Source organism: Euprymna scolopes, chromosome 44 (assembly GCF_053919585.1).
Source record: "Euprymna scolopes isolate OS-2025 chromosome 44, ASM5391958v1, whole genome shotgun sequence".
Taxonomy (NCBI): Eukaryota; Metazoa; Mollusca; class Cephalopoda; order Sepiida; family Sepiolidae; genus Euprymna; species Euprymna scolopes.
In genome coordinates this window covers 54,242,043-54,255,857 of record NC_136525.1, presented here as the reverse complement: position 1 = coordinate 54,255,857, position 13,815 = coordinate 54,242,043, and the positions used below count along the sequence as shown (strand labels likewise).

Below are 13,815 nucleotides of genomic sequence, written 5' to 3'. Positions count from 1 at the left end.
TATATATATATATATTATGTTATATGTATATATAACATAATATATATATATATATATTATGTTATATATATATATATATATTATGTTATATATATATATATTATGTTATATATATATATTGTTATATATATATATATATATATATTGTTATATATATATATATATTATGTTATATATATATATATTATGTTATATATATATATATTATGTTATATATATATATATTGTTATATATATATATATATATTATGTTATATATATATATATTATGTTATATATATATATTATGTTATATATATATATATTGTTATATATATATATATATATATATTATGTTATATATATATATATTATGCCATATATATATATATAACATAATATATATATATATATATATATATATTATGTTATATATATATATTATGCCATATATATATATATAACATAATATATATATATATATATATATATATATATATATATATATATATATATATAATGCCATTGAGGAAAAAAGTTTTCAATTTTCGTTCAGTAAAACAAAAGTTATGATAAATTTACTGGTGTTCAAAATCGTACAAAAAACATAAGGAGGTGAGCGACGTTTTTATGACTGGTTTCCATAGCAACCACACTGCTTCATCAACTACTGTTGCTACCAATTCACTGCTCTCCTGAAAAGAGAAGTAATAAGAGAAATAGGGAGAATGAAAGGGAAATCAGGTGCTGTACAAAAGAACATTTTTTAATTCATAACATTATTTAATCAATTCTTAATATTGCGATATTTTAAGTTATAAATTTATTATATTTTTTACTAGAATATCTTGTCTTTTTCTTTTCCATGTTTAAGCTTAACCATATTACTTTTCATACTTTCATTTTTTCTATTGTAATAAGAATGTTGCTGTTCATTAAATTATAATTTGCATAACTTGGGTTTCATCAGTGTGGTTGGTTGATTGGTTGTTTTTGTTTTACGGCATATCAACCCTTTTCAGGTTATTTAATACCAAATCCAGTGATTTTGAAGAAAAAATTTTTAATAGAATATATTTGTTTTGTTAAGTCGGTTTCTATTTAACCCATAGGTTTTTTTTTGTTTTTCTTTTACATAGGCGTCACCACTTATCAAGGTCGATAGGCCACTCAAGGATAACGGTTAAAGAGTGTAGAGTAGTCAAAAGGACAATATAGTAATCGATAGTAATGGAAGTTCGGTAAATTTGTTAACTTAAGTGGAACGGTTCATCAGAAACTTGTTCACGTTGAACTTGAAGACAACCATATTATAGACAGCTGGAAAGCAGGAAAACGGAAGACAATTCCACAGGCATGCAGTTCTAAGAAAGAAGCTTTGATCATGGAATCTATGTTTAGGTTTAGGCACAGATAAAGAGTGAGGAAAATTATTGATAATGTTTTCAGCTAGTCTAGTGTTTCTTGTGAAAGTTTGGCGAGGGGGGGGGGGTGCCATAGATTGCTGGGACCCTAACAGGTACTACCACTCCAGGTCAGAGTGGACCTGGGAGCAATGGCAATTAAAGGGTGGCTCCACACTCCCCAAAGCCCGCAAGCTGGCGCCTCACCATCGGATATAGTTTAAGGTCACATCCAGGACCTCATCAATGTGTAGAAAAAAAAAAAATAATGTGATAAAAGTTTTACAGCCCAAAATATTACCTTTCCAGTTAATACAGCGGGTATTCATTTTTTTTTGTCAACAACATATACGTAAGGCAGTTTTCTTTTAGATTGAACACAATATAATCCTCCGAATTCAGTAGTCGTTGGTAGCCATTTCCATCTGTTGCATATGTTTTTTATTATTTATTACTTCTGGTAGTTTGGGTTTAGGTTGTTAGCTTCACAGCAAGTGTTATCATAATTCAGTTTATTATTTTCTAAAAATCCAAAATTCGCACTCGTCAAACTAATCTCTACCTATAGTGCAGGGCCCGAATATATAATTCAATAAAATACCTTTATATATGCACAAAAGAATGCTTCAAGCAAACTATATTAACTTGTTGAATTTTATTTTAGGTTTTGCTATCTTCTCTTAGACCAGATTGCAAATACTGACGCAAGCATTCTTATGACAGTTTTATGAACCTTACTACTTTCTGTAGCCCTCTAAGGTTTATTTTATTTTTATTTTATTTATTTTTTTATTTTTATTTTAGATAGATACTGCTGTTTTAAGAGAGGTTTATTTATCTATTTTTATTATGTAGATACTGCTCTGTTTTAAGAGAGGTTTATTTATCTATTTTTATTATGTAGATACTGCTCTGTTTTAAGAGAGGTTTATTTATCTATTTTTATTATGTAGATACTGCTCTGTTTTAAGAGAGGTTTATTTATCTATTTTTATTATGTAGATACTGCTCTGTTTTAAGAGAGGTTTATTTATCTATCTATTTTTATTATGTAGATACTGCTCTGTTTTAAGAGAGGTTTATTTATTTATCTATTTTTATTATGTAGATACTGCTCTGTTTTAAGAGAGGTTTATTTATCTATTTTTATTATGTAGATACTGCTCTGTTTTAAGAGAGGTTTATTTATCTATTTTTATTATGTAGATACTGCTCTGTTTTAAGAGAGGTTTATTTATCTATTTATTTTTATTATGTAGATACTGCTCTGTTTTAAGAGAGGTTTATTTATTTATCTATTTTTATTATGTAGATACTGCTCTGTTTTAAGAGAGGTTTATTTATCTATTTTTATTATGTAGATACTGCTCTGTTTTAAGAGAGGTTTATTTATCTATTTATTTTTATTATGTAGATACTGCTCTGTTTTAAGAGAGGTTTATTTATTTATCTATTTTTATTATGTAGATACTGCTCTGTTTTAAGAGAGGTTTATTTATCTATTTTTATTATGTAGATACTGCTCTGTTTTAAGAGAGGTTTATTTATCTATTTTTATTATGTAGATACTGCTCTGTTTTAAGAGAGGTTTATTTATCTATTTTTATTATGTAGATACTGCTCTGTTTTAAGAGAAGTTTATTTATCTATTTATTTTTATTATGTAGATACTGCTCTGTTTTAAGAGAGGTTTATTTATTTATCTATTTTTATTATGTAGATACTGCTCTGTTTTAAGAGAGGTTTATTTATCTATTTTTATTATGTAGATACTGCTCTGTTTTAAGAGAGGTTTATTTATCTATTTTTATTATGTAGATACTGCTCTGTTTTAAGAGAGGTTTATTTATCTATTTTTATTATGTAGATACTGCTCTGTTTTAAGAGAGGTTTATTTATTTATCTATTTTTATTATGTAGATACTGCTCTGTTTTAAGAGAGGTTTATTTATCTATTTTTATTATGTAGATACTGCTCTGTTTTAAGAGAGGTTTATTTATCTATTTTTATTATGTAGATACTGCTCTGTTTTAAGAGAGGTTTATTTATCTATTTTTATTATGTAGATACTGCTCTGTTTTAAGAGAGGTTTATTTATTTATCTATTTTTATTATGTAGATACTGCTCTGTTTTAAGAGAGGTTTATTTATCTATTTTTATTATGTAGATACTGCTCTGTTTTAAGAGAGATTTATTTATTTATTTTTATTATGTAGATACTGCTCTGTTTTAAGAGAGGTTTATTTATCTATTTTTATTATGTAGATACTGCTCTGTTTTAAGAGAGGTTTATTTATCTATTTTTATTATGTAGATACTGCTCTGTTTTAAGAGAGGTTTATTTATCTATTTTTATTATGTAGATACTGCTCTGTTTTAAGAGAGGTTTATTTATCTATTTTTATTATGTAGATACTGCTCTGTTTTAAGAGAGGTTTATTTATCTATTTTTATTATGTAGATACTGCTCTGTTTTAAGAGAGGTTTATTTATCTATTTTTATTATGTAGATACTGCTCTGTTTTAAGAGAGGTTTATTTATCTATTTTTATTATGTAGATACTGCTCTGTTTTAAGAGAGGTTTATTTATTTATCTATTTTTATTATGTAGATACTGCTCTGTTTTAAGAGAGGTTTATTTATCTATTTTTATTATGTAGATACTGCTCTGTTTTAAGAGAGGTTTATTTATCTATTTTTATTATGTAGATACTGCTCTGTTTTAAGAGAGGTTTATTTATCTATTTTTATTATGTAGATACTGCTCTGTTTTAAGAGAGGTTTATTTATTTATCTATTTTTATTATGTAGATACTGCTCTGTTTTAAGAGAGGTTTATTTATCTATTTTTATTATGTAGATACTGCTCTGTTTTAAGAGAGATTTATTTATTTATTTTTATTATGTAGATACTGCTCTGTTTTAAGAGAGGTTTATTTATCTATTTTTATTATGTAGATACTGCTCTGTTTTAAGAGAGGTTTATTTATCTATTTTTATTATGTAGATACTGCTCTGTTTTAAGAGAGGTTTATTTATCTATTTTTATTATGTAGATACTGCTCTGTTTTAAGAGAGGTTTATTTATCTATTTTTATTATGTAGATACTGCTCTGTTTTAAGAGAGGTTTATTTATTTATCTATTTTTATTATGTAGATACTGCTCTGTTTTAAGAGAGGTTTATTTATCTATTTTTATTATGTAGATACTGCTCTGTTTTAAGAGAGGTTTATTTATCTATTTTTATTATGTAGATACTGCTCTGTTTTAAGAGAGGTTTATTTATCTATTTTTATTATGTAGATACTGCTCTGTTTTAAGAGAGGTTTATTTATCTATTTTTATTATGTAGATACTGCTCTGTTTTAAGAGAGGTTTATTTATCTATTTTTATTATGTAGATACTGCTCTGTTTTAAGAGAGGTTTATTTATCTATTTTTATTATGTAGATACTGCTCTGTTTTAAGAGAGGTTTATTTATTTATCTATTTTTATTATGTAGATACTGCTCTGTTTTAAGAGAGGTTTATTTATCTATTTTTATTATGTAGATACTGCTCTGTTTTAAGAGAGGTTTATTTATCTATTTTTATTATGTAGATACTGCTCTGTTTTAAGAGAGGTTTATTTATCTATTTTTATTATGTAGATACTGCTCTGTTTTAAGAGAGATTTATTTATTTATTTTTATTATGTAGATACTGCTCTGTTTTAAGAGAGGTTTATTTATCTATTTTTATTATGTAGATACTGCTCTGTTTTAAGAGAGGTTTATTTATCTATTTTTATTATGTAGATACTGCTCTGTTTTAAGAGAGGTTTATTTATTTATCTATTTTTATTATGTAGATACTGCTCTGTTTTAAGAGAGGTTTATTTATCTATTTTTATTATGTAGATACTGCTCTGTTTTAAGAGAGGTTTATTTATCTATTTTTATTATGTAGATACTGCTCTGTTTTAAGAGAGGTTTATTTATTTATCTATTTTTATTATGTAGATACTGCTCTGTTTTAAGAGAGGTTTATTTATCTATTTTTATTATGTAGATACTGCTCTGTTTTAAGAGAGATTTATTTATTTATTTTTATTATGTAGATACTGCTCTGTTTTAAGAGAGGTTTATTTATCTATTTTTATTATGTAGATACTGCTCTGTTTTAAGAGAGGTTTATTTATCTATTTTTATTATGTAGATACTGCTCTGTTTTAAGAGAGGTTTATTTATTTATCTATTTTTATTATGTAGATACTGCTCTGTTTTAAGAGAGGTTTATTTATCTATTTTTATTATGTAGATACTGCTCTGTTTTAAGAGAGGTTTATTTATCTATTTTTATTATGTAGATACTGCTCTGTTTTAAGAGAGATTTATTTATCTATTTTTATTATGTAGATACTGCTCTGTTTTAAGAGAGGTTTATTTATCTATTTTTATTATGTAGATACTGCTCTGTTTTAAGAGAGGTTTATTTATCTATTTTTATTATGTAGATACTGCTCTGTTTTAAGAGAGGTTTATTTATCTATTTTTATTATGTAGATACTGCTCTGTTTTAAGAGAGGTTTATTTATCTATTTTTATTATGTAGATACTGCTCTGTTTTAAGACAGGTTTATTTATCTATTTTTATTATGTAGATACTGCTCTGTTTTAAGAGAGGTTTATTTATCTATTTTTATTATGTAGATACTGCTCTGTTTTAAGAGAGGTTTATTTATCTATTTTTATTATGTAGATACTGCTCTGTTTTAAGAGAGATTTATTTATTTATTTTTTTTTAGATGGATACTGCTCTGTTTCAAGAGAGAGTTTCCTGAAACGGATGCACTTCGTATCTGGGAATCATGTTGGGCCCATTACCAGACAGACTACTTTCACCTGTTCATCTGCGTGGCCATCGTGAGCGTTTACGGTGAGGACGTGGTGGAGCAAGACCTGCCCGAGGATGAGATCCTGCTACATTTCAGCAGCCTTGCCATGCACATGAATGGTGAACTCGTTCTGCGAAAGGTGAGTGGATGTAATTTATTGTGAGATTTCTTTTTGGTTTCCCCAACAAAAGTAAATTCACCCTTGTCCGTTTGTCTGTCCCCACTTTTCTGATTAACTACACATTGAAATTTTTTTTAATTTTGCAAAAACATTAAACATGATATGAGTAAAAAGTAACAGAACAGATTTTTCCAGGAAAACTCCTGTTGCCCCTTTAGGGGTGCCTTTCGGGTCAAAATGGCTAAAATTGACACTTTTGTGCTTATTAAAAAAAATTGATGTCTCGGATTTTTATAAAACTTTCTGAAAAGTTGTAACTAACTGATTTCTATATAATTTTGTTTGTCTATACTTCGCAATAACTCTTGCATGTGCCTCAGGGGTTCTTTTAGGGCTAATAAAAACACTCCATTTTTGGGACTAATTTACCATATTTGTCCAAAATTTTCTGTGTATGTCTATTTAGCGGTTTTGCATGGTGCTGAACTCAAATTTAAATATATTAAGACCTTGGGGACTTTTGGGGCTAAATGGGGGAGGGGGGAAATGATGGACTTAGTCATTTCTTTTTTTGCATGGTGCAGAATTCAAATTTAAATATGTTAAGGCTTAAAACTGCACCGTTTGTTTATTTTCACCCGGATTTGAGGTCTCCTGAGGACTTTTTGGGCTAAACGGGGGTGGGGTGCAAATGTTGAACTTAGTCATTTTTTTTATGCCTCGTTCACTGTGCACTCACGGAGGACCATGCATGTAAATGTGCACCCACTAGCCCTGATTGTCTCCTTCGTTCTGCCGAAATGAAGCTGTCCATTCATCACATCAGCATTTATTTGAAGAGTCCTCCCACCAAGCAAAACCAGAAGTCCAGCTTATCAATAAATGGGTACTTGTACAGTTTAATCACGACATTAAAAAATGAAAATATCGAGGAAAAAAAAAAAAAAGAGGTTATATTGCACGTATCTGTTATGGAACGAAGTTCACTGAAAAAAATTTAACTTAATTTCATCAAGTAGTTTTTTTTGGGGTTTTTTTTTTTTTTACAGCGAAAAAACTATTTGTTATGATACCGAGCAAATGGTTTGATTTTTAGGAAGAAAAGGTAGTATTAAAGATGGGGAGGGAGTATCGGCACTTTACATGGCATTATCTCCCGTGACGTGTTTTACAAATTCCATAATGGCTGACTTTAACGCACTCATAAGAATGTGTTTTTTCGCTGTAAAAAAAAAAAAATGTCTTTTTTCTATGCACACCTTATCTTTTAATAATATTATTTGAACTCAATCCCTTTTCCTTGTACCCATTTGTGAATTATTCCACGGATTTCGGCCTTTTGGATTATTTTGGATCATCTTCCAATTATGTAATTCCCTTGGATTTTACTTGTGGAAATGGAAATTTAACTAACTTTTTTTTTGATTCTGGATTTTTGGATTTTTACCGTTATTGGATATTTTACCCTTCACCAGACTATCCATTTGACAACTACACTATTCACTATGACTACATAATCCCTACTGCTACATATCTAGAAAACAGTGTTTTCAGCTAGACGAGTGCCTCCCGCGAAAGCTTGGTGAGGGGGGACCACAGACCGGAGCCCAGACGAGTGCCCACCACAAAAACAATGACAAAGCAGAGACAGGCTCGCAACATCTCTCCTGTGAGAAAGAAGTTGCACAGAAGAGGAAACGGATTCCCTCACTAGGCTATGAAGTCTGTTTTGAACTGACAAAAAAATGTCAATAAATCATTTCACAGTAGAAATACTGAAGAACAATAAAAATGAAGGAACTGATTTGCCTTGTTACCACATTGTTGGAAGTTAGGGAGTACACGTTAGCTGACTATATAAATGTTCAAAAGCTGTCATTTATTCTTCTACTAGTGGAAGTACCCGGCGTTGCCCGAGTGTTTGTTTCCGGGACGGGGGGGGGGGAGTTTTAAAAAATGTTATGGTAGGTAAGTAGGAAGGATCAAACCCGGAGTCATGAGTAAAAGTAGGAAAATAAAGTGTGAAAAAAAACAAAAAAAAAACATCTGCAACGTTAACAGTTCAGCCACCAAGAAAAGTCCATTCCAGTTGTTTAGGAAAAAAAAAAAAAAAAAAAAAAAAAAAACGACTACGGTAGGTCGGCGCGAACGTGAAAATATAATGTGAATTGTCCAGCACGCTAACCACTACGCCACAGAGCACTGCAACTTAGTTTAGTGATTTTAAATAATTTCACATGAAAGAACTAGAAAGCCAAACCGGTGTTCTCTTCTCAACTGTTCCTTGTGAACGATCCCCAAACGGTGTTAAGTGGTGGCAGGGGGAGGAGGAATTTATTACAGAGAAAATATTTTACCACTTCCATTGATCTTAACCGATTTTGGCCGTGACTTCTCAGCAGAAAAAGTATAGAAATCTAAGATTATCGAGGAATTTGAGAAATAATAAGCCTATAACACACCTCAAATATTGTTCTGCCGTTTGTGCATATTATATTTGCATGAAATATCTTGATTTTTAATCCTATTAAGGTCAAAATCCGACGGGAAAAAATGAGTTCATTTTATTTATATAGAGATATTTTCTTTTGTTTTTCAGGCCCGAGGATTATTACATCAGTTTCGGAAGATTCCCAAGATTCCCTGTACTCTGCATGGACTATGTTCACTGTGCGGTACAGGTATGTGGGACAGCGGGCATGTCCCGACTGTGGAGTGCATCGGCAACCACAGTGACGACGAAAGCTGTCCCTATGATAGCTGCTCTTCCACGCCCGTACGTTGTCTCGACTCGGACTAAAAAAAGAAAAAAAGATTTAGTTTCAATTTGCAGAGAGACAGGCAGGCAAACGTGCGGACCTATCAGAGAGGATCAGATTGTCAGGGGGTTCATACCTTTTTATTGCCTTGTTGCGAACACTTTCAAGATTTAATAAAATTTAGGGGGTGTATGCTTGATGTTCGATATAAAACACCAACGCTAAGTTAGGGTTAGGTTAGTTCAGCGTTAGGTTTCGGTTAATTTAGAGCAATGGTTCTTCACCATTTTTTTTACCAGGTGGTAAACTATTGAGGTTTTTTTTTTGTTTTTTTTTATTCCATGTACATTTGGCGAAGAACAAACACGAAAATGAATACGAGGTGAGCAAGGTTTGTGCATGATTTTGCATTTACCTAATCCAATTGTTCCCAACCTTTTTTTACGTGGGGGGAAAACTATTAAGGTCTCTTTTTTAACTTTCCATGGCACAACTATTTTCTACTCATAAAGTCTTTTTGCAAAAAAATAATATAAAACAAAGATTATGTAAGAATTTTTATTCATATAAAATCAACATATCCTGTATCGAAATCGGATCTTCATTATTCTGCTTTGAGGTCAGTTCCTGATATTTTGAAAAACGGATATTCCGAGGAATTGTCCCATTCCATCACACCAGAAAAAAATTTTACCAATTAGTATGCACGAAACGTTAAGATTTCAGAAATTTAGCGATTTGGAATTGAGCAGTGCCATCATGATTAACAAATTAAAAATCTTTATGAAATGGTTTTTTATCTATTCATGGCACAGTGGTTGGGAACTACTGACCTAATCAGTTAAAAAAAAAAATACATCATCTCTATGCAGAGATGTGGCAAAACAAGTTCCCCAACTTGGGACCCCAGAAAAAAAAAAATTAAATTTTTTCCCTAACAATTTTAATCTAATTTTTATTCACATAAAGCAACATATCAAAATTGGGTTTGAATTATTCATCTCCGATGTTGATTCCCAATTTTTGAATAATAAAAGCTGAAATAAAAATTCTAGTAAAATCTGGAAATCGCTGTATAATTAATACCGTATCTTGAACCAGATTTTGGAATTCTAATAGTTAAGGGTTGAATATTTTGGAATTTTTAAAAAAGTATTGAAGCCGAGATGATTACTTATTATATTATAAGGGCCAAAACAACAGAGAATTCATTAAAAATATGTGGTGAAGTTATTAGCAACAGTCTACTGATCTCCATGGTCCTTAAAGAGCTTCCAAGTGAATTTAAACCATTTACAACCGTGATAACTCAGAAAGAAAAATCCGTGACTTATAGAAACCATTTAATTTCATTTTGTTTAACAAAAAATATTTAATTTTTAAATCAACTCATCCTCTTCGACCTGGTCATTAACCTCGGCAACACAATTAGGCCATTGCATATACACATAAAGAAACACATTACAATCAAGGCATTCTCATTCCATAAACACCTGTCCAACAACCACAACCCCAACAAACAAATACAAACAAAAATACTAGTCACAAAAAGAAACCAAGGTAATCTGGGGCTAAGGGAATCACTACTATGAAAAAACATACACTCCTCCCCAATTTTTTTTGGTGCTGAAGTGAAATATTGTCGTTTTAAATAAAATAAAAGAAAAATCTTATGGATTTTTTTTGCATCATTTTTAATTAATTTACAAAATTATTATGTGGAATGCTTGTGTTTTGGGGGCAGGATGATGGTTTAGGGCAGGGGGAGGGATTGTGTTAATATTGGAAAATATGAAGGAATAAAAACAAGCAGTCAACTGGTTCTTGCTCCTCGCTCGTCGGAGCTAAAATCAAGGAATTGGTTATGACGAAACAAAATAATCCAAAAGTTAAAAAAAAAAAAAAACAGCATAAACACTGAATATATTTTTTGTAAAAACAGAACACAGAAAAGGGTTAAAAGAATATGCAATAAGTAACTGTTACCAAAGGCAAGATAAGTTACTTTCTTACCTACCTAAGATAAGTTTATTTGTGTTTTAACTTATTTTAATGCGTTTTTTTTTTCGGGGGGAGGGTAAAAACAATGTGTCCACTCTATTCAGTTAGAACAAAAAAAAACATGGCTGCCATAAACATTGCACAAAGACCCTTGATGATCACTTGAAAATCGATAATTAAACAAAATACTGTTAGAATCCAATAAATGTCACCAATAATGCAAAAATGTTGTGTTCTACCAGTATTTAGTTTAATTTTTGCTTTTTAAGCAATTATCCATTTTTTTTTTAACTGAACAGTGGAAACTATTTTTAATCCCTTACCCACCCCCCAAAATGTTAAAACAGAAATAAACTTATCCAGGTAGGTAGAAGAGTAACTTATCTTGTCTTTGGTAACAATTACTTGTTTCATAAAGTAAAAAAAACTGTTACAAAGCATATGCTGATGGATCCTTCGCCCTATATAATTAGCGCATTCCTTTTTTTGTCCATACCAAACAGGGCATATTACCACTTGGAATGTAAGGGGCTACTATTTGGGATCGTGTCTAACAGGGAGTTCAGCAGCAAGATATCTATTCACATTACATTTAAACTTCAGCGTGTTAATACAGTCAGGGAAGCCGGAAACCGGGAGATAATTTCAAAGTCTAGCAGTCCGAGATAAGAAACTATTAGAGTAGACAGCTTTCTGGCACCTAGGGATTTCAACAGTGAAGAGGTGGGTTTTTGCTGCTGTGAGTTAGTCAGGAGTATGTACATTAATGGAGCACAAGTGCTATGAGTTCATCAGCACATACGATTAAAATATTTGTAAAATGGGCATAGTGATGCAATATTGTGGTGATGGGACAGAGGTGGGAGCTTGGTTGATAGTGTGGGACTCATTACAGAATCTTAGAGGCCTTTTGTGGAAGCTTAGGGTCCCGAGGATCTTCAGTGAAGGAATGTTTGCCTAAATGTTCAAAAATGCTGATTAACCCTACTTTCTAATGTCTGATTGGTACTTCCTATATAATTCTGTCACATTGACACGAAAGATGCTAAATAATTGAACATCAATTCATCAATTTTTGCTCTGAGGAGTGAGAACCGGTCAATTGTTTTTATTGCCCTTCGTATTGGCTCTTATTGTGCCCTTCGTTTTTGTTATAGCATTTTCGTCGTTATTTACACTGGCATAAGATAAATCCACAATGATAAAGTGCAACATGTTAGTGGATAAACAAATTATATATATATATATATATATATATATATATGTATATATAAGTGATAGGACAATTCCAATATTTTTCCCAATTCTGATACAATTACTAATTCTGATTTTGATTCTTTTAAATTTCTAAATATAGAGTGGATATTTGGGGGGAGAGGGTGATACTGCAAAAAAGCATGTAATGTGTATATCTAGTCGGGCAGGATTATCAATTAGATAAAAACAATATCTCCCAGCTTATATATATATATATATATATATATATATATATTTGTTTTGCTGGTAGTTTAAAATCAATGAGTATTTATCATTTCATGGAAAATTAAGTTTTAAACGAAAACAAACAAATTAAAAAAAAAAATAAAGAATCGTTTTTGACATCGGAAAATAGGCACAAATTTTTCCGATTCCAATACCCTAAAAAGTTCTGATTTTTTTTGATTCTCAATTCCGATTCCAATTACTTACCCCCAACAATAATGTGTGTATATATATATATATATATAGCTGAATGTGTGTGTGTGGTCATGAATAGGCTCCTATATGGTTGACTATTTAAAAAAAACTTATTACATATAATGATAGATGTATCGAGACACAGGAATGGGTATGTTTGATCTGGCAGAACGGATGTTCATTATAATTGTGGGGTCTGCGTTCACGCCTGGTCTACAAAGTATGGAAATAAAAAATTTTAAAATTAAAAAAATTCCAATACCCCAAAAAGTTCTGATTTTTTTCCGATTCTCAATTCCGATTCCAATTACTCAGCCCAACAATAATGTGTGTGTGTATATATATATATATATATATATATATATATATATTCATATTATAAGCTCTATTTCCTTTTTGGTTTTATTGAGCTTTTACATCTGGCTGAGTTTATTTTACTTGTAAACATTAACTCTTTAATATTTATAATATATTTTAAGTTTACCATTTTGATTACCTTAGTAAACTTATTGTAATTTTTATTCTTATATATATACATATATATATATATATATATATATATATATGTATATATATATATATATGTATAAAATGACAAAGGATGCGGAGGAGGTAAAGTGTTCCCGTTTGTTTTCTTTTTCTCATAAAGGAAATGTTTCTTTTCCTTAATGTTTCATTGTTAAAATGTTTTTTTATTTAATAAGTCTGAAGAAAGGATGTCGTGAAAATTTTCAAACGACATACTGTTTGAATTTGTCAAAATGGTCTTGAAACAATTGTAACTAACAATGAAATACACTTTTTGTTGCTATCAACCCATTTTTTGAAGTCTTGGTTTTTATTAAAACAGTATATATATATATATATATTATTTATTTATTTTTTTTTTTTTACACGGAGTTCACCACTTATCAAGGCCCAATGGCCACTCAGGGATAAGGGTTATTGTGTGTACAGTAAGAGATAAACCGTAATAACCAGATATATTCTGACA

General features: G+C 30.0%; 1 protein-coding gene across 2 annotated transcripts in view; it reads left to right on the top strand.

The window, feature by feature from the left end:
- LOC145268845 (uncharacterized) overlaps positions 1 to 10,933 on the top strand; it is a 202,809-nt gene extending 191,876 nt beyond the window's left edge. For both annotated transcript variants that reach the window (XM_080124516.1, XM_080124517.1), the window contains exons 10-11: positions 6,174 to 6,402; positions 8,984 to 10,933. In XM_080124516.1, the coding sequence (XP_079980642.1) occupies positions 6,174 to 6,402; positions 8,984 to 9,184 (430 nt within the window). In that variant the 3' untranslated portion in view covers positions 9,185 to 10,933. The remainder of the gene's footprint in view (positions 1 to 6,173; positions 6,403 to 8,983) is intronic.
- The last annotated feature ends 2,882 nt before the right edge of the window (positions 10,934 to 13,815 follow it).